Source organism: Ceratina calcarata, unplaced genomic scaffold, assembly GCF_001652005.2.
Source record: "Ceratina calcarata isolate Rehan_Ccalc_2016 unplaced genomic scaffold, ASM165200v1 scaffold267.2, whole genome shotgun sequence".
In the NCBI taxonomy this organism is placed as follows: domain Eukaryota; kingdom Metazoa; phylum Arthropoda; class Insecta; order Hymenoptera; family Apidae; genus Ceratina; species Ceratina calcarata.
The window spans coordinates 43,255-63,895 of NW_017148873.1; the positions used below are offsets into that span (position 1 = coordinate 43,255).

The window sequence follows — 20,641 nt, forward strand, 5'->3', positions numbered from 1 at the left end:
CGGTAGCAGGCATGCATCGAAATTAGCATGAAACGACGAATAAATTCAAACGTGTACATTCCACAAAATCATATGCCCCTTGCATATTTACAGCCATATTTACACCTTCGCCAATGGATTTGCTATGCAATTGAGAGATAGTTTGTCAATTTATAATCTATTATTACCATCGGTTTTGTTAAAACAGTGAAATGCACATAAAAATGTGTTACAATTCCATTTAATGTTACCGTGAATTTCACTTGGCTCATTATAGATGTACATAATTGAAAGCTTTTTAATTATGCGGAACATAATTTATGAGGAAGTATAAATATTCAATAATTTATTAGCATTATTTGTTACAGTAACAGATCCTCGACGTAATGAAAATGAATATTGAAAATTGTAATTTTATTTAATCTGCAATTCATTCAGCAGATAGGAACATTTATACATTATTTCACTTATAGTTACTCTGAAATAAATCAGTACAATATAATAAATCATGAAATGATATTATACTTGCAAATTGTCATGGTTAATTTTTACCTATACAATACGACTGCAAATAATCATAATTTCAAAGATATTACTATGTTAGATAAATACTATGTGTATTTGTGTAACATATAAACGTTAACACATATTGAAATATTTTACTAGCGAAGACGACGGTATCTAGTCGCGGTCTTCCGTCTTTTCTGAGCGTGAATCACGACCGCATAAGATTTTTGAGAAAAGAAATACGGCCAGCGTTTACACCTGATGAAGTACGGTTCTCCTCGAAGGAGATCGAAATTTACGAGTCTTGTTTGTGCAGCGTTGTCTCCGCACCATAGGAGCGTCCGCGGCGAGATGTTTCTCTTCCTTACTCCTCCCGCATTTTTTTTATCTCGCGGCTCGAACCGTGAACGCGTAACATTTCATTTCCAGGCGTGTTTATCGTCGAATTCGCGCGGGCGAAAAGCCCACCCTTTTGTCAAACAAGATAAATTCGAAGCTTTACTGCAGCTTAAAATATTGCATTCGTTCGACAAACAATCAGAATATCAGTCGAACGATTATGTTAAATGCTGAGCCTATTTTATTTTTTAATTTGGTGAAATATAAATGTTGCACTTGTGTTGAATGAAATTCATATAAAAATTATTTTCGATTAATTTCAACGTTTGGATACAATTTATTGAACGTCAATCAATATCAATTCTGCTCGTTTCCACTCTAACGCAAGACATCTTCTCACGTTTTTCATTTTTAATTCATTATTTCTTTTATTCATATTAACGTATAGACGTGTATGTCTACGTTTTACATTCGCCTGACCAGACAGTTTTATCTCACGTCAAAAATATTACTCTTTATTATATCAATATGTGTCAGCGAAGACAGTCAACAGTTATATACGATCCGCGCGTTAGTTTTTCCATCCGATATCGCGGACGCGAACGGAAAATGGGAATTTATCGACGATAGGATCACATGCATCCGAGACTGTAGGTTATCGAAGGATGTTTCACTTCCGTCGTATTGGACCGCTCGATATTGTTCTCACATACGACGCACTTGAATTGCGTAATAAGGATTTCTTTATATATTTTATACGGAAATTTTATGAATTCGTTCATCGTTTTATTGTTCCTCTTCCCATTCGATATTGTTATGATGATATAAAACTGAAAATTGAAGTAATTCTTCACTGAGAACGTCAGGCTTCATTTATAAATCTGATCTATTTCATATTCAGTTTATTCTTATAAAAAATAAGTCTCCAAGCCTAACATTTCATATTCCTTTTTAATTCCTTCGCTAAGATTCGCTGAACTACTGTTTTAAAAATTGCAAGACACAAATAACATAGAATTATCCTTATTCCATTCATTACGTATAAATCTGAACTTGGTGTTTCTCTAGTTCGCCAAAAACATCAATCGTGTGCATGTATTGTATGGAACGTAGTACATGCGTGTGCATGAGCACGGGGCGGTAGCAGGCATGCATCGAAATTAGCATGAAACGACGAATAAATTCAAACGTGTACATTCCACAAAATCATATGCCCCTTGCATATTTACAGCCATATTTACACCTTCGCCAATGGATTTGCTATGCAATTGAGAGATAGTTTGTCAATTTATAATCTATGAAGCAATTGCAAATCGTATTAATGTTTGTTAATAATTTTTAGTCAATTCGAAGCTGTACAATGAAACAAGTAAAAGTTGAACATGATTTTTTTATTACACTATCTTAGTATTATTTTTAAATCTCAGCTTGACATTTTATCTCTGGTATCCAGATTTAATTTATGACCGAATTTGCATAAAAGACGATTCTATCCGTCAGTTTCGGTGCATTTTCTTAAATGGCAACACGTTTACAGGTCGGGCACACTGAACATACGGGAAAGGCGAGTGTGACGGGTCGAAAAGAAAGAGAGGCTGGTGTGCACGGGAAGCGAAAGGATCAGCCGGTGTGCGATGGTGCATGGGACGTGCATACGGCTCGCATCCACGATTTTCCACGTACGGAACGCCTAGCCGTGCGATATCCATTTAGGTACAGCGGAAACGAAAGACGCGCGGAAGCCGCGAGCAACTTTCCGTTCTTTCGCATTCTAAACTAGTTCCGATAGGCAATTGAAACGGGACAGGAAAAGTTCTCGCCCAATTTTAAAACCCGTGGCTTGGACATTCGAATTGTCCCCGTCAGCAGAAAATTTCCTGTCCAATTTTTCTTAGGAATTCTTGTTTGAGTTCGATTATTCCGGAAATAATTTACTGTCACTAAAAGTTGTTATAAAGAACTTTTATAAAAGTATTGTTATTTAATTTTTCATTTTCTCATATTCAATTAAGCTTCTGTTCAAATCGCTAACATCTATATCGTCTAAATCGTTGACATAGTCATATTTCCAATGTCGAATTCCCAAAGCAAGGGAAAATTTCGCTACGGTAAAAAAAGAGGAGATGTAACTCAAAGATCACCACAGGCTCAAGTACCGATCGTGACGATACATCCGTCTACAAACAAATAATAGGAGAAAACGAAAGGAAACTAAAAAAACGAGAAAGTACACCATGAACGTTCGATTTGCATGGTGAACGCGCGAGGAAAAAAACGACCGGAAAAGTTGCATTGGCGTTGGCGACGCGGAAAAAAGGGAGCGAAAAAAGCGCGATTCTGGCCGAGCGTGACGGGCAAAAAGAACGAACACACTGTGTATTGTGTAGAACGAGGCCGATGCGCGCGGGTGGCGAAAGGTGAAAAAGAGAGGCGATGGGTTGCATAAAAACACCGGCTATGAAATGCAAAATCAGCACACACGCTCGTGCGTGGCCGCCGTCGTTCCGCGTGTGCTACATAGTACACATGTACATACGCGTCTCTGGAAATCGATACCAATCGGCCAGGAGCAAGCGTCTGCTTCTTGTCTTTACAGCCCAGTTTACATTAATTGAGTAAACGATTATAGTAGAGAGACGAGTATTAAATAAGTCTACGAGAACCAAGACACATTGAGCAAATAAGACGATGCATTAATTATTCTGTTGCTCATCATGTTAGTAGTTTTACAAACAGAGGTAACGATAAAATGGAATGAGTATTAATAACAACTTGGCTTAATTCATTCATCTCTTACTATACTTAACACAGGAAAAAAGGTATAGGAATACTTTCTGCAGAAATAGATTTAAACATTTTTCAGTTCAATTTCAGAATTGTTCCAGGCAATGACGAACGCAAATAGTCCTTGCGATTCAAAACAATCTTGCAATTGTCCTGAAAATTTCTTTCAAATTCGTTCTTAAACGAAATATCTCCAAGTCTATTACTTAAGTAATGTAAATCAGGCTTCTGTTCAATCACTGATTAAGAAGTAGCGTGGGGAAAAAATGAAATGCACGCTAAGCTACGCAGAAACCGAACTGATCAGCGTCGTCCAAATGGATCGTTCGGTTCCTGAGAAGTTAATCACTAAATGTGTACGACTTACTAGATTTACGGAATTAATGAAAAGTGAGGTCCTAAGCGACTTATATGTATGTCAATTTCTATGTAAGTGGCGTGCCATGTATGTAAGTACGCTCGTGATACTCTCGATAAATTATATTCGGAGACCGAAAAATGGTACATATTTTGGTAACAGTTAATCTTAAAATCTTTGAATAAAGTAATGACGAATAGATCCAAGCTTTTATTCTTAGAGATTTTAATTATGCTTCAATTAATTTTTCACATATGTCTTCTGAATAAAGACAGTACATACACCTTGTCAGTCTTCTTCTAAAAATATAGCTCTAAAAATAATATTAGAACCCACCGAACTTATTATCTATTTACTTGATGTACATAGTGTAGGAAGAAATTCTAATTAGCTCCATTAGATTTAATATTTTAATAAAAAAGTTTCCAAATATACATATTACTATAAAAAATAAAGAAAAGAGCAAATCTATTAATAAACGTACTTCAATATAAACATTGTTTCTATTATGGATGTTTTTGTAGAAAGATAATTCTATAGGACCTTTTTTCGTTCTCCGATAATATGTAATCGATTAGGATGCCCCAAAGACACGCGCGTGTCCATGGCTCTGTGTACTCGTGTGTGAAAGCGGATGCACTAAAATGGAATAGAAACCGAGGGTGAACGAGAAAATGTTGCGCCTCACGATAGAAAGAAGTATGACAAAGAATAGTGGGACATGAACAGAAGCAGACGGAATGAATTAGAAGAGCGGTGAAATTAGAGAGCAAAGAAGAGAGATAGAGAGAGAGAGAGAGAGAGAGAGAGAGAGAGATAATTCATGTAATGCGAATATGACACATGTACAGCGATTAATATTGTAGTGTAATGAATAAAAAATATTTATATATAAATATATATATGTACATGTAAATGTAAATATCGAGAGGGTGAAAGAAAGTGATTGATTGATATAGAGAGAGAGAGAGAGAGAGAGAGAGAAGTGGTAGAAGAAAACTAGAGAAAAAGCTGGCGGCGAATTACCTTGAAGGACTGCACAGAGAAACCAGAAACCAGGGTTGGTCCGTAACATAAGAAGCGAACAGAAAACAGAAAAAAGGTAAACTTGTAATTAGGTTGTTCGCTGTAAGAGACGCTGCTGTGATAAAAGAAAAGGTCTGTTCGTTCATCGTGGCTGACAGGGAAAATCGGCCGCGCTTCGATAATTTTAATCTCTTCGTTTCACGTTTTTCTCACGTTCGTCCGTGACGGCTCCGTTCCGCTCCGGCCGCCGCCGCCGCCCCTCGCTGATTCGATTCCTCGCTCAATTCTTAGAGAAATATTGCGGGAAGCGAATTTGCGTGAGCGCACGAACGTTAGCGAAACGTTGATTGCATAGATTAAAGCGCTTGCAAGAGCAAGTTGGTTCTGTGTGGTGCAGAGAGGGACAAGGGGTGGAGAGTCTCTTCGTGTTTCTTTTTTCTGTCGAGCAACGGGTCCAGTGTGTGCTACGGGATGCTGTAAAAATTCTGCCATATCAGAAGGTTGTGAGATTTGATCAATATGTTGTGGTAACTGGTAATCGAGGGAAATTATTCGTTCGTAAAATCTTTCAGAAAATATTCCGATCGACTGATGGACGTAATTCAGTTTTTTTTATTTGGATCTTATTTGTACTTCATTATGGAAATAATTGCTCTCGATTCCACTGCAGTATTTCAATGAAACAGGTCGTTCGTAAATTGGATATATATATATATACTGATTACAGTAGAAAGCTCATAAATATTACTACATCATCTGTTACTTTCAAATGAGGGTAATCAAAATATAGCTCTAAAAATAATATTAGAACCCATCGAACTTATTATCTATTTACTTGATGTACATAGTGTAGGAAGAAATTCTAATTAGCTCCATTAGATTTAATATTTTAATAAAAAAGTTTCCAAATATACATATTACTATAAAAAATAAAGAAAAGAGCAAATCTATTAATAAACGTACTTCAATATAAACATTGTTTCTATTATGGATGTTTTTGTAGAAAGATAATTCTATAGGACCTTTTTTCGTTCTCCGATAATATGTAATCGATTAGGATGCCCCAAAGACACGCGCGTGTCCATGGCTCTGTGTACTCGTGTGTGAAAGCGGATGCACTAAAATGGAATAGAAACCGAGGGTGAACGAGAAAATGTTGCGCCTCACGATAGAAAGAAGTATGACAAAGAATAGTGGGACATGAACAGAAGCAGACGGAATGAATTAGAAGAGCGGTGAAATTAGAGAGCAAAGAAGAGAGATAGAGAGAGAGAGAGAGAGAGAGAGAGAGAGAGATAATTCATGTAATGCGAATATGACACATGTACAGCGATTAATATTGTAGTGTAATGAATAAAAAATATTTATATATAAATATATATATGTACATGTAAATGTAAATATCGAGAGGGTGAAAGAAAGTGATTGATTGATATAGAGAGAGAGAGAGAGAGAGAGAGAGAGAGAGAGAGAGAAGTGGTAGAAGAAAACTAGAGAAAAAGCTGGCGGCGAATTACCTTGAAGGACTGCACAGAGAAACCAGAAACCAGGGTTGGTCCGTAACATAAGAAGCGAACAGAAAACAGAAAAAAGGTAAACTTGTAATTAGGTTGTTCGCTGTAAGAGACGCTGCTGTGATAAAAGAAAAGGTCTGTTCGTTCATCGTGGCTGACAGGGAAAATCGGCCGCGCTTCGATAATTTTAATCTCTTCGTTTCACGTTTTTCTCACGTTCGTCCGTGACGGCTCCGTTCCGCTCCGGCCGCCGCCGCCGCCCCTCGCTGATTCGATTCCTCGCTCAATTCTTAGAGAAATATTGCGGGAAGCGAATTTGCGTGAGCGCACGAACGTTAGCGAAACGTTGATTGCATAGATTAAAGCGCTTGCAAGAGCAAGTTGGTTCTGTGTGGTGCAGAGAGGGACAAGGGGTGGAGAGTCTCTTCGTGTTTCTTTTTTCTGTCGAGCAACGGGTCCAGTGTGTGCTACGGGATGCTGTAAAAATTCTGCCATATCAGAAGGTTGTGAGATTTGATCAATATGTTGTGGTAACTGGTAATCGAGGGAAATTATTCGTTCGTAAAATCTTTCAGAAAATATTCCGATCGACTGATGGACGTAATTCAGTTTTTTTTATTTGGATCTTATTTGTACTTCATTATGGAAATAATTGCTCTCGATTCCACTGCAGTATTTCAATGAAACAGGTCGTTCGTAAATTGGATATATATATATATATACTGATTACAGTAGAAAGCTCATAAATATTACTACATCATCTGTTACTTTCAAATGAGGGTAATCAAAAATTTCCAAGTAATATTTACGAGCACAAAATTTAAGGGATTTGTAAAAAATGAAGAATACTGGTGTCAGAAGAAAATTAATGTAAACGAGAGAGCAGAAGTCGAACATTATAGTCGCAGGTTATTTCTTCTCTAAAAAGAAGCTACCTTCTCCTAAAAGTAATTATAATTAATTGCATTGTTCAGATTATTGTTCGTCGATCGGACACTATTAAATGCTGCTTGCTTAAAATATTTTGACTTATTTCCAACCGATTATATCTTCCACCAGTCAGCTGACAGGCCCCGTCAAACTGACAAACGTATAATTCAGCGGGAATCATCAAAATGCCCGGGTCGTTCGTTTTCGTTTCGCCTGATGGACTGACAATTAATTATCGTCTATGATTTTGCAAATGTCAACGCGTCGGTCATATTTAGCGACGGTTCCACCTAGTGAACACGACACGGGGCGACGCGACATACGGATGCGTTCGATGTGCCAATCGCACGGGCGCCCACGCCATAAACAAATACGCGATGCACCTGTGCGGTCGTTTAAGTAAGTGGATAAACTGTGTATTCACGATAATCGAGTTTGCTTAATTAACATTGGGATTTGCTAAATAGGGAGTGCGCCATAAACCCCTGAATCAAATGAACTAATTTAGTTCGTATCTATCCATCTCATTCTGTAGCATTTTATAATTTTTCATCACCGACTTTAATTAATAGAACTAATTTTTATCGCTATAGTATAGAATTGAATCATATAATCCACAGTATTGTACACGTCGAATTGTTAAAAGGAATACAGATGAAAAATATGAAATTGAAGCTGTGTGTAAAGTACGTGCTTTTTCCCCAAATCCCGGTGCAATTTTATGGCGATGTCGCCTTTCATTGACAAAATTCGATTTTCCAGGAACCTGTATTTCGCCCGGCAATTCGCACGTCGAAAAACGCAATATCCGTTATAAATATGCTGCATTCTGTCACTTTGTCACGTTTCAGTGAGATTATTGAGTATCTCGTAATACGAGAAAATCCGAAAATCGATTTTAAAATAATTCTCTATTTTTAAACGAAAATTTTTATGAAACATATCACATAATGTGTTACAATCTCAAATATATGTAAAATTAATACATGTATCATCCAAGATATTTGATTACGAATGTACAAGCGCAGATAAATTCGTTCAGGTTTGTATATACAGCGCGAAAACGTAATATTGAATTTGTACGTTCCGCATGCGTTCCGCGTGCATATTTTATTTGGAGATTCGAGCAGATTTGAAACAAGGAGTTCGCAATGCTAATCAGGAACCGTAGATTTTCTTCTTGTTGCATCGTCAGCTGCTTGGTAATACTATTCTGATGTTGCCGCAGAAGAAAATGAACCAGACTTTAGATGAGAATGCAGTTATTCTCGGGATATATACGCTTCTCGTTGTACGTAGATGCGCATGTAGTGATTCAATTTTGTACGTGATTCCAACGAACCTAACTCTCCTTCCAAACCTTTAATAATTCGAAAATCTATTGTAAACTTTAATCAACATGACATGACGAGATTCAAGTCACGAATAAATTATTTATCATCTTTCCAGGCCAAATATAATTTATGCTATTATAATATTTAATTAGTTACACTGGTTTTCATATGAAACATTACGATTCGTACAGCTGATGAGCTATAATAATTGAAGTATCGAATAATTATTTGCATCTAATAACTCCTTCGAGGTCATTTTTAAAAGAAAGGACTTTATCGAGGTACGAATTCTCTACTACGGGTCAAAGGAGGGATTACATTTCGAGCACGTTCGCGGTCTCGAAGTCGAATCGTTATTATTCACGAAGTAAAAGTCGTTCCTCGAGTAATCGGGGTACGGGAGGGAGGGTGGTAGGCAGCGAACGGCGTCAGGTGCGCGTTCCAGTTTCATCGTAATCACGGACGATTCAGTGAATCGCACGTTATCAGTGCACGCGCGATTGCAAATTCATGCACGTGAGGGTGTCGAAGGCAGCGGGTACAGGGCGCCCCGTGGCTCGCCCCCACGAAGAAAATCTCCTTTCGCGCCATTAAAGAATATATCTCCAGGAAGTTCACGGAACCGATCGACGTAGCTGGGTTTCGATCAGCGAACTTCGGGGTCCTCGATATCTTTCGAATTATTCTACTCGCACGACGGCCAGATATATTCATCCCATTCTACCGTTCGTTCCTTCTTATTGCTGATTTGTAGGAAATTTTTCATTCCCTCTATTTAAATAACGTTGGCCTCGAAGTAGTTGGATTGGAAGAGCAAAGAAACGGTCCTGTTTAAACAGGGAGAAAATTGTATGAAATGAGAGAATTTAAAATCTTGAAAACCACTAGTCCATGAATCTTAGTAAGTAAAATATGTTAGACCGTTCTGAATCTAGAGAGATATTTAATAAAATTACATAGGTCTGATTGCATTTTCGTGGAAGGAACTCCGCGTGGCCGTAAGGAGGTACGTATTTAGTTCACAAAAAAAAAGAAGAAAGTGCAGCTCGTAATAACGGAATCGCATCGTCCCGTGAAATTGTTTTTATTAGATAGTCGAATGCGCTCGTTGCAACCGACAGAAACGAATGAACGAGCAAGAAACCGGAGAAGTTGCACAGAAAGGGAGAGAGACCGGGAACGAAGTCGCGGCATAATGCGCGGTTTATGCGATCCTCCTTTAATTATTTCGCCAGATGGTTCCACCCGGTGGGTAGAAAAGGTAACAGTTTAAGCAGGGTTTTAAATGGCAGCGGGGAAATTTAAAAGGCCGTCGGACCGCAAGGTCGGCAATTTGCGTTGGCTCCGTCTTTTAATTGAAAGGTCGAAACGCGTTATTACTTGTTCCACCGGTACGAATTTATATCGGTTCATCTCCCTCCTCTGCCGGAAACACGCGAACACGTCTGTAACCGGCGGTCGTAATGCCCCGGCCAACGATTCATCTATCCAAATAAATTAATCCACTAATGCGAGAACGACGGGGCTCGAATAAGAGGTTCCCGCGAAGAAAGGGGACCAACGGTTTCTCCCTGTAATTTCTATAATGTCCATAAGATCTTATAATTCGCGATTAACTCGAACAATTTAAACGCTTTATCTTAAATAATGCTTTATAATGATTACACCATTTTTTTCGAAGCATGCGCTTTTCTAAAGTAGAAAACTTGAAACGAGACTAACAATTTTGGTCTTCTCACATTATTAAATGTATAGACATAAAAAATGGAGTAAATGAATTGTTAAAACTCATAGCTACTTAATATTAGACGTTCAATTAGATATTCTTTTCTTTTCTATATTGATATTCTGTATGAGAATATTCTATCTGTTTCTATTTGGGAAAAAACCTGGCTGCGGAGAAACGAGACCAAAAGGTTTTCGAGAGGTGGCATCAATTTTTCTGCATAATTTTTTATTAGCATCCCATCTTGGGAAACTACAAACATTAAACTTTTCCTCTCACGAGAACCTGTCGATTGGCTCGCGGCCATAAGCCCCGAACTGCTGCAAGAGAAATTGTCTTTCTCCAATAAGAAATTCACATGTGGAAGCTCGCGGACGCTGCACGTTGGTCAGTTCTCGCACGTCCGCGAATAAGGAACTTTTCACGACCTCATGAAACTTCGTTCACAAACACGCAAGCAAGCCACATTTTTTTCTATCATCGATTTTATCTAATAGAAGAAGAGATTAAAGGTCCTAGTACGTCGATAATCTATCAGTAAATACTAAAACTATTTATCAGTGACTCTTCTTCTTATATTTATTATTAAAACGATACATTATGCGAGCCCTGCACATTGCAATGTAAATGGAATGCTTTTTTGCAAACGATTTATAATTATTACTTCTGTCACGGAAATTACTATTACATTATGAAAATAATACGCGAGTCGAAGTAGAGATACTGTATACACGTATACTATATACACTATTTATGAATCATACATAAGCATGCGCCAAGCTCTGGGAAGTTTACCGATTCTCTTTCACGTGGAAAATCCTATTTCTCTAGAGCTAATTTATGCAGTCTCGATCTTGATAAAGGTGGTTCCAGCGCTCAGACTCGACCACTCATTGCCCGTGGCCAGAGAAATTCTAACGCTCGGCTTTATTTTTACTTCCGACAGGATTGTTTGCAGGAGACTCACGGACGAGAAAAAAGATGATCGGTCTGAACGAATTTTTTGAACGATGAAATTTGCATTAAAATGGGTTGAATATGATATGAACGTAAATAAGCACGATGAAAAAGCTCTGGGGCTTTGCAATCCGACGTGATCGTCGAAAAAATCCGAAACGGAATTGTTGACTTTCGTGATTAAATTATTTGAAACTATTCGTCGAGGTTTAAACTGTTGAGAATTATTAATAGTCCTTTTAAAGAGTGAATGGCCAGAGAAAATATTTCATGCTATTGACCTCGATTCTCAAGAGTGCTCATAGCGGTATGATTTTTTCATTTAAAGTGCTGTTCTGCTTTAAATTATTTACTATCGTGCACTCGACTGTAATAATACTTTATAATTACTATTTAAAAGTGTATCGATTTTTTAATACGAATTTTTGTTAATCTTTCTTTTTTTTAAATCTAAACAGGGAGAAATCTCGAAGTCGCGAACTTTTCTGCGATAAATATTCCCGCTTTGTATGAATCACAATGTGCGAGGGCCGCGCTTGCCACACCTCTTCCAGGTCGATCAATAATTTATCGTCGACTGTAAATTTTGGTCAGCGCGAGAATTAATAATGCAGCATTTTATACATAGCCGCGAACAAAATCGTATTTATTTCAGGTGCTTCTCCGCGACTATTTTACTACCTGAGCACATCAATTTCCATCCTACTCTACTTCATCCAGCATTTAGTGCGAATCTCGAAAACTTGCGACTTGGATATGTTCGACTTCTGTTCTCTGATTAAAGTAGATCTGTATATAGTATTATATACAAATACATACGACTAGGGTGGGGCACACAATCTCAACAGCCTCGATGACAAATGCATTAATTGAAAATACGGGGGTAGTCAGCTTTCGAACTCGAGAAATAATATACAGGCTTAAACGACTTTGAATGTTCTATAAGCTGTTCAAATAGGAATGCCAAAAATACAAGTGAGGAATTCTCAAAATAGGAAGCAGAGATCAGGGGAAAAATAATTAATTCTTCCTTTATACCGTTCTCATCAATTCATTCCTTTTCGATTATATGGTATGAACTCGAGTCGGTGAGCGTGTGTACTCGTATGTATCTATATACAAGAGTATATTGTAATTGTGTCATTACTTAAGGTACAGATATTGTATGTAATTATTGTTACTTGCACGGATACGCGAAGGATCATCGTCTTCGAATATATCACAGACATCAGTACTAAAATTATTAATATCAACGCCAAACTTTATATTTATTAAAAGAACTCATTAAAACCATATTTTATGGATAAAAAAATATCAGAAAAGTAGGTATATAAAAAGAGGCACGAGCCAGTCTATGGACGATTTCCCAGTCGTGTTTCCGTGCTCAGTGAAATCACCGGTCAATGTATAATCGTGTCAGAGCGCAGATATGTTGAAACGTGTCCCTCGTTCAAAGATGCGTGAACGAAAGGCAAGAGAGCACAGTCCAAGTTACTGTAGGGGGCAGAAACAAGTGGGCTAGAGGGGCGGGCAGGGGGGTGGGGGTTCATAGTGAAAAATCTAACAGAGACAGGGTGAATATTGCGAGCAGAGGCGAGAGATCTGCGGTGAAAACACACGAGGCGGTGCAGTGACGACAGAACACGGGTTTTTCTGTGCTCCCCTACACACCAAATCGTTACTGCGTGTTTTAGCTGTCTTTCATATTTTCCGTTTCTCTCGTTTTTTTTTTTTAATATCTTTTGTTTTTCTGCTTGTCTCAATGTCGATTTTTAGTGAACCTGAAAGTAACTGATTAGTATGTCGGTCACCTATTGAAACGAAGCTGAGGAGCCATAGTGGAAGTATTTGCATTCTTATTCAAAGCTGAATGTGATCAGCGTCGTTTCAGAAGGCTTCAGGTGTACAAATACACAACACACACACAAAGAAAGAGAGAGAGAGAGAGAGAGACAGAGAGTGGGCCATGATTGGATCAAAGAACGACTCGCATTATAGTGGAAAAATCGCTCGGTCCCCGATGAGAATCCCTTTGATCCAATGTCCGGTCCGGTAGGATCTGGTGCAGACAGTAGGCGAGACGTGCCGGGGATCATTGCTGAAGAACAATCGATAATATCACATGTGATGACAGCTGTCTCGTGAACATTCCATTTGCTGTCCTGTGTAAAACGTCTGCGCATGTATATATACATAATATAGATATTATTGCCATCGATATGTATATACACACGATTATACAAATACACCTGTACATTATCATATATATATACATATATATATATCGTACATGACGTGTGTTACGATCACGCGTGACAGTTTTCACATCGGGGGGAATCGCGTTGATTTTGCGTCGGTGCAACGCGCGAGATGAACGACAGTGACGAACCTTAATGAGCCATTCGTTCGATACTGAAAAATGGAAGTGGATCAACCGCGTTCTTTTTGTATTTTACGTGTCGTGTCCCACTTCCGAGGTTAAAGGAAAAAATGTCCGCTCTTTGTTCCGAACGAATTTGCCGCGATGACCGCGTGGATTTAATCCGCGCAATCTCCTGGACGGAAATAGAATTTCCCGAAAGGACCTTTTCATTATTTTCGAACGTTCGCAAGCATTATCGTTATTCGCGATGATCCATTTCCAATATAGCAAAAGTGAATGAACGTATTAATGGAATATGGCCCCGGTACAATTTAATACGGATCGTTGTTCGGCGCATCAATCACGGGGAATGATTGAAGCGAACGCGCGCAGAATTTCAGCAGGTTTAAGCTCGAAAGGCTTGGACGAGTCGTGCGAAGTATCCTCGATAACGCGTCCAATATTCTCTGTGCCTATTTATATTTTATTCAGCGCTGATTTTTTCATTCGAACAATTGCCTTATGTCGTATCGCGAACGACACGAAACGGGCGCGCAGAGCGTTGCTAACATAAAGCAATTACAAGTGGTTGTTTTTTGACGACAGGAAATTGTATAAACATCTCACGACTGAAAATATAACGTTGAAATATGAATTATAACTTTGTAAACAATTTAATCAAAGGTTTCTCATTACGGGTCGGAGCTCGGCAACAGTAACGAGATGGAAGCAAGTGGTTAAAATGAAACGTCAATTATCGTTTTAACAGTCGGATCTCTTTTAACCCTCCACATGACAAGTTCCGTGTAATTTAAATTCAAAAGACTATGAAACGGGTTCTATAACCGCTGGATCCGACAAGAAAATCAAAGCAAAAACTTTGTTCGGTTGTAATTGCAGCGAGCGCGTAATTAACGGCCGCGGAATTCATTTAGCATCCTTTGATATTCATAGAAGAAGCTAATTCAACTTGTCCTTTAGTCCGTGAAGTTAAAAAACAATTAGACCAAAGAGGTTGTAATCGAGTGACGTTGGCTTGAAGAAATCATTTGAACATTAAATGGGAAAAATTATTTATACCGTATTTATGAATACGTTCTCACACTTCGTGCCATGATTATTTTTCAATGAGATTTTTCTTTGCCTTATGAATCTCACTTTTAAGCTAAACTTACAAACTTTATGCTGTATATTTTGTAAGAACCCTTTTCCTGTAATTCAACAAGAGATCTAATTGGAATAACCTCACGTTCACAAAATTATTCTCGGAACTCTCCGACGAAAATTCAGCGAAACAACGGGCTAACCAGAATAACAAGGTAACCTAAACACGCGTACACGCGACCAACGCGGGGAAGAAGCGCGCTCGTTCCAACTGGCTTAAAAGTAATTTTACTTTAATAACGTTCAAAAGGCGATGTGGCGCGGAGTCAAAGAGGAAAGGAGAAGAGATAGTCCCGTTTCCGGCCCATAATAGTATCAAATAACTCTGTCGCGGTGGGATCCGGGGGATCAAGAGTGAGCGGGTGGTATACGCGAACGCAGCAGCCTCGTTCCCATGGGGGAGATAAAGGAGTACGGGTGTTAGCTCGCCTTTACTATTAACTCGTTTTTACAGTGTACACAAGGCGCGAGACGAGACTGTAATCCGATTTAGCAAGGAAGTACAAAGGTACACATGATATTCTCGTCGTCCGACAAAAAAAATAGAAACGATGGAAAAACGTCGAAACCCTTTGGGGAATGGAGTGATCACCCAGAGCAAATTGTTCATCTTCATTTCTCAATTACTATGAACACCGGGAAGACGTCAAGATTTTATCTCACAAAGGATGAACCAGTTTGTTTCTTGGAAAATAATCTTTCTGCAATAGCTGAAGTCGTGTAAACCCGAATAACAATGAAATATTACTAAAGCATTACGAGCCATTATTTTTCACGGCCGTGTGATTGAGTGACATAATAATAAAAGCTCGGATTAAGATCTCTTTACGATACGATGACCGGCGTCTAGATGTCGAGGATAGAATCTTTTACGAGGTTCATAAAGCACACGGCTCTTTTGCCCCAGTTTCCGCTCGTGCTTCTTCGGGAATGCGCGGCCGTGCGCCATTGGCTTATCTTGTAAACGGGTGCCGATGCTCTCGGCAGGGTCGCAAATTGATAGCGTTAGCACGATATCTACGAACGTTTTAAGAGAATATATACGGGGGTGGTTTGGTCGGGATCGTTTGGATAACCGTCGTCGTCAGGGGGTTGCGCCTTTATGCGAACGGTTTAGGTCATGAGTTTGCGTAATACGATTTTCTATGAGAATCAGAGAATATTTTAGTATGACAGGTTGAGCTGAATTCTCTTTGATAATAACGTTGAACAATTCAGGTGTCGATAATTTATAAATGTGCAAAACTGATTTCGACAACATCGTTCCGTCAACCTTAAGTAAACGTGACAAAACGAAAATCCTGCGAATATGTGAAAAAAATCGTTTCGATCGATTAAATCTGCAAATTGGAGGCGTTACGGCGCGTTGTGTCGCGTACACACAAGCCGAGAAACGCGTAAAAAATTTACTGGCCTGCTTTCACATACAGAGACCATTTCCCGATCGAAAAAGTTGTCGCATGGAAGTTTGGAACAGCGCTGCGGTCGGCATCGATAGCTGTTCGTAATCGAATAACAGAGAACGTGTGAAGTGTGATGTTTTCGGTAAACTATCCAAGTACTTTAAAACGACTGTACAGAATTAAAAGAGAACGGTCAACGCGCGCGACGCGGGAATATTTCCACGCGGCTTGGTAAAATAACTAAAATAAATAAAGAGGATCACGATGAAACGGAAAACCTAGTATCGAAACATCGGACAATTAAAAAATTGTTTCATGATCGGACACATGCAGTGCGAGCGATATAGAAGTAAAATCTCAACGGGTGTACTATATTTTTCGGTATGTTTGTTAAAAAACAATATTGTTTCGATTTGAAAAATATTTTTCACATACAGCTTGTAAGGAAAACCAATCTAGAAATTTTACCTACGAGTATTGTAACGTAGTTTCAAGCACCATAATAATAGCAAGCAACCAAATTACAAATTACAGTTTGTTATAGGTACCAATTATACCTTAGCAACGTTCTTTACTATTATACAATTAAACGATATTTACGCGTTATTAATTGTTAGCAGTCAAAGCTACTAATCGAGACGAAGTTCTAATTACGCATCGGGGATTAGGGAGAAAGGGGGGTACAGGTATAGGAAATATATGAGACGTGATGGATTTTGAAATCGATCCAAACGCGTTTCATCTTCGCTGCGTGACGTCTATTGTGAATTCCGAATTCCGACTGCGCGATGCATTAGAGAAGCATTAGTATTCGCAGTTCTGATGCGATGAACGTGATATGGCGCGTGGCGCGATCCACGGGCACCGGTGAACGGTGCTGGTGCGACGTCAAAGGAGCTCTATAGATACGATGTAATACAACGTGAAACATGTAATCACTGCCAGTTGCGACGGTTGTATATGTACACATATTTTGACACATGTTACGAAACCACGGATGCCACATCACTCAAATTGAATAGGTTAATCGTTATTGCGCAAAATTTGATGGACTATGACTAGTCCGTGACATGAACTATGACCATGTGTGGCCACATTTAATGACTCGCATTTGTTAAGCTTCTTGTTAACTCATCGAAGATATGTATTTTCATTACAGATCGTCGGTTCGAATGATAATTTATACTTTCTGCCAGATCAGATTATTTATATCGACATCCGATATTTTTTATTGGCGTTGAATTACGAGACCCGACTGTATAAAAGTACAATGGAAGGGAATATAATATCGTTTCGCTCTTCCAACTGTATTATAACGATATCAAAAGTTTCATCATTCTCTCCCACAATATTCTTGAGAAAGATCTCCTCTTGAGGAGGCGAATTGTCGAACTGTGAAGAGGGATCTAAATTATTGATAGGTGATTAAACTTTTAACGTTTCGACATGGTCAGAAAGCCGCGGGCTGTTTCGAACAAAGCTAAGCCCATTGAGATCGAAGGCTTTTGAGACATGAGAATGCGGCGGAACGCGAAGAATACCAACGTTTCGACCAGAGGCGGTTTAAGAGAGCTTTCATACAGATATCAAAAAGAAACTCGTCATATAACGTCTTCCTCCAATGGTGAAACTCGTGAAGCTACCATCACTGAAGCCACAATGCTGCAAATGCGTCCATAAACTAGTATCTCAAACTTTCATCTATGGAATCTTTTTGTTAAGTTTTAAGAGGAAATATAGCAGTATCTAAGACGTTTCGGAATATAATATCACTAAATATATAAAAGAAAATTCCCGGGACGCGTCTGTCTGTTTGTACTAACGTCACAAACTGTTTAACTGATTTTTATCATTTTCAAGAAAGGTTTTAATGCATTACACATTACGGTACGATTCAAGGTACCTGACTAATATTCTCATAATTCAGCATTATAAAAAGAGTCTCGCACCTTAATTCTGCAATTTTTATAACTTACTTTTATTTCAAAGGGAGTGCAATTGTTCGAATGTCACAATATCCTTCAATATACAGAATACTTAGTGAAGTATATTGTAGATTCATTAAGCCTTGAAAGTGTCTACTATCTTCTAGCATTTCAATTCACAAAATTAAATCGTTATCCTGTTTATTTCAAACAACCACTTGATATTGCCTTTCGAGCTTGCCGGTTGATCCGCGCGCAGAATTGATCCGAAATGACGCGTTAAACGAAATTTCTGTCGTACGAAACTGTCATCATCCGCGAGGTACGATGATCATGATGCGAATAGACAATGAGGATGCGGTTAAGTAAAACACGTTTTTTCATCGTACGATTCGCACAAGCGGCTTCACGATTCTCCGTTCGAAATCGATCGCCGCTGCGCGTGTCTACTGTACCACTAATGACAAAAAAAGAGACGAGGTACAAACAACAAAAAGGACAGAAAACGAGAGGAAAGTCCGATGAAGCACTGACCTCGAGGAAGTCCTTCACAGTGGTATCGACGACCATAAGAGGTCGTTGAATCAAGTGGACTACGCCGTTGCGCACCGGGATGTTCGGTTTAATTATTTCTGCCATTACGACTCCCAGCGGATGATGCATCGCGTCGCCGACTAGGGTTTCTGATTTGACGTAAACTGTAAATATCGTTACCCATTAAATACCTGTACAACAATATTGCAATATGACATTAAAATTGGAACAATTTTTTATAAATCATTTTATTAGGGAATGCCTTATATTAGTTTCGTGACAGTCTTGTATTTTAAAAACTTGAAAATCGCTTCGTCTATTTCTGCTATAATAAAATCGATATAGTATTGTTAACATTAACGCGTTTCTAAAACTGTAATTCACAAACTTTACATATAATCAAGGGTTCGAGTTACACATTTTTCTTAATCACAGTAACTGAAGTTTAAGGAGTGAAACTACTGTTCAAAGTTTCACCCCTTTGACATTATCGTGGAAACCAGCGAGTCGGAAAGAAAAAAAAGTTTGTCAGACAAATGTTTTATGGCTTCTGACGGACAATAACATGATGCATGGGTCTGAGTCACGAAACTTCAGAAAGTGAGCACCTAGTTTCTGCTTTCAAACTTAAGTATCCGTTGCTCAAGGTAGACTCACTTCTACCGGTTCTGCAAATTTTCAACTACAAATTCACCAGAATTGAATATTCTTTTCAGTTCAACGTAGGTACTTTAAGAACTTGAAGCTAGCGAATATAATCAAAAATGGTTAAGGAGAAAGTATAACTTTAGATATTGAACTTCTCCTACAAAAGAACAGATCCCATTTAACTTTTCGTATTCGAAATTTATGTGATTCAATTGCTTTTAAATACATATTTTATATTCTATTCATGTTAGTAATACCTTCATCTTGCCTTGTGAAATGCATGAGCATGAATTTTAGAGAAACGAATTTACTATTTAAAAATGTTCTTCTTTTTAGAATCGTCTACTCCTATTTAAATATTTTTATATATTAATTGGAATAACAAAGATTTCACATCTGGTCTTCCATTCAAGTTCTTCCTGCATTAGTATTTGTAAATGAATTGTTACCTTTGTCATTCTCCTTCTGAAAGCTGATGGTCACCTTAAAGTTATCAGTAAACGTAAGAGTTTTATAGGGAACGTTATCAGGTGTCGGTGTCGTAAAGAGGACGTGATTAGGTATCACGTGGCCATCAATTACCACGCGATCAACCTTTTCCGGCCTCGGTGATGGCTGTAACAGAAAATCGAAAATAATATTTATTACATAATTTCAGAAATGAACTATTTATTTTTGTACGTATAAAAAGCTTCTATCGAACACGTGGAAAAATCTCTTCGTTTGCATTATACAAATCCTATTGGCCATGTTCTGCGAACCAATGGATATTCGAGATATTTGATTCTCAAAAGTTCTCCGGTTTTCTCGTATTACGAAATTGGAAGAGTTTCTAGTTACTCGCAATTTTGATTGCATGTGTTCGACATTATTCGGTTTCTGACTAAATATCTGCGCAAGGTGGGTACTGTCTGCTGCACTATATGGCTTCTACACTAACCGATACTCTGATTACACCCATTCTTAATTGAGTGCGATCATTAATTACCCGCATCTCTCACTATGCATCGATATCCATGGGAGTACTCCCTCTTACATATACATGTACATAGTATATACACGACCAATAGAATCAATTCAATAAAATACATAAATAATGTACTATACAAATTTTATTTATTGACGGTGGCGATTTCAGAGTGTAATCAAAT

General features: G+C 38.3%; 1 protein-coding gene across 7 annotated transcripts in view; it reads right to left on the reverse strand.

Annotated features, from left to right (window-relative positions):
- The window catches only part of Fas1 (fasciclin 1 Fas1 domain-containing), a 150,246-nt gene that overhangs the window by 24,657 nt on the left and 104,948 nt on the right, over nt 1-20,641 (reverse strand). For 5 of the 7 annotated variants that reach the window (XM_018021923.2, XM_018021922.2, XM_018021926.2 and 2 more), the window contains exons 6-8: nt 19,940-20,105; nt 18,843-19,006; nt 6,511-6,519 (exon numbers count right to left, since the gene is read on the reverse strand). In XM_018021923.2, the coding sequence (XP_017877412.1) occupies nt 6,511-6,519; nt 18,843-19,006; nt 19,940-20,105 (339 nt within the window). The remainder of the gene's footprint in view (nt 1-6,510; nt 6,520-18,842; nt 19,007-19,939; nt 20,106-20,641) is intronic. The other 2 variants (XM_018021925.2, XM_018021924.2) reach the window with 1 other exon arrangement.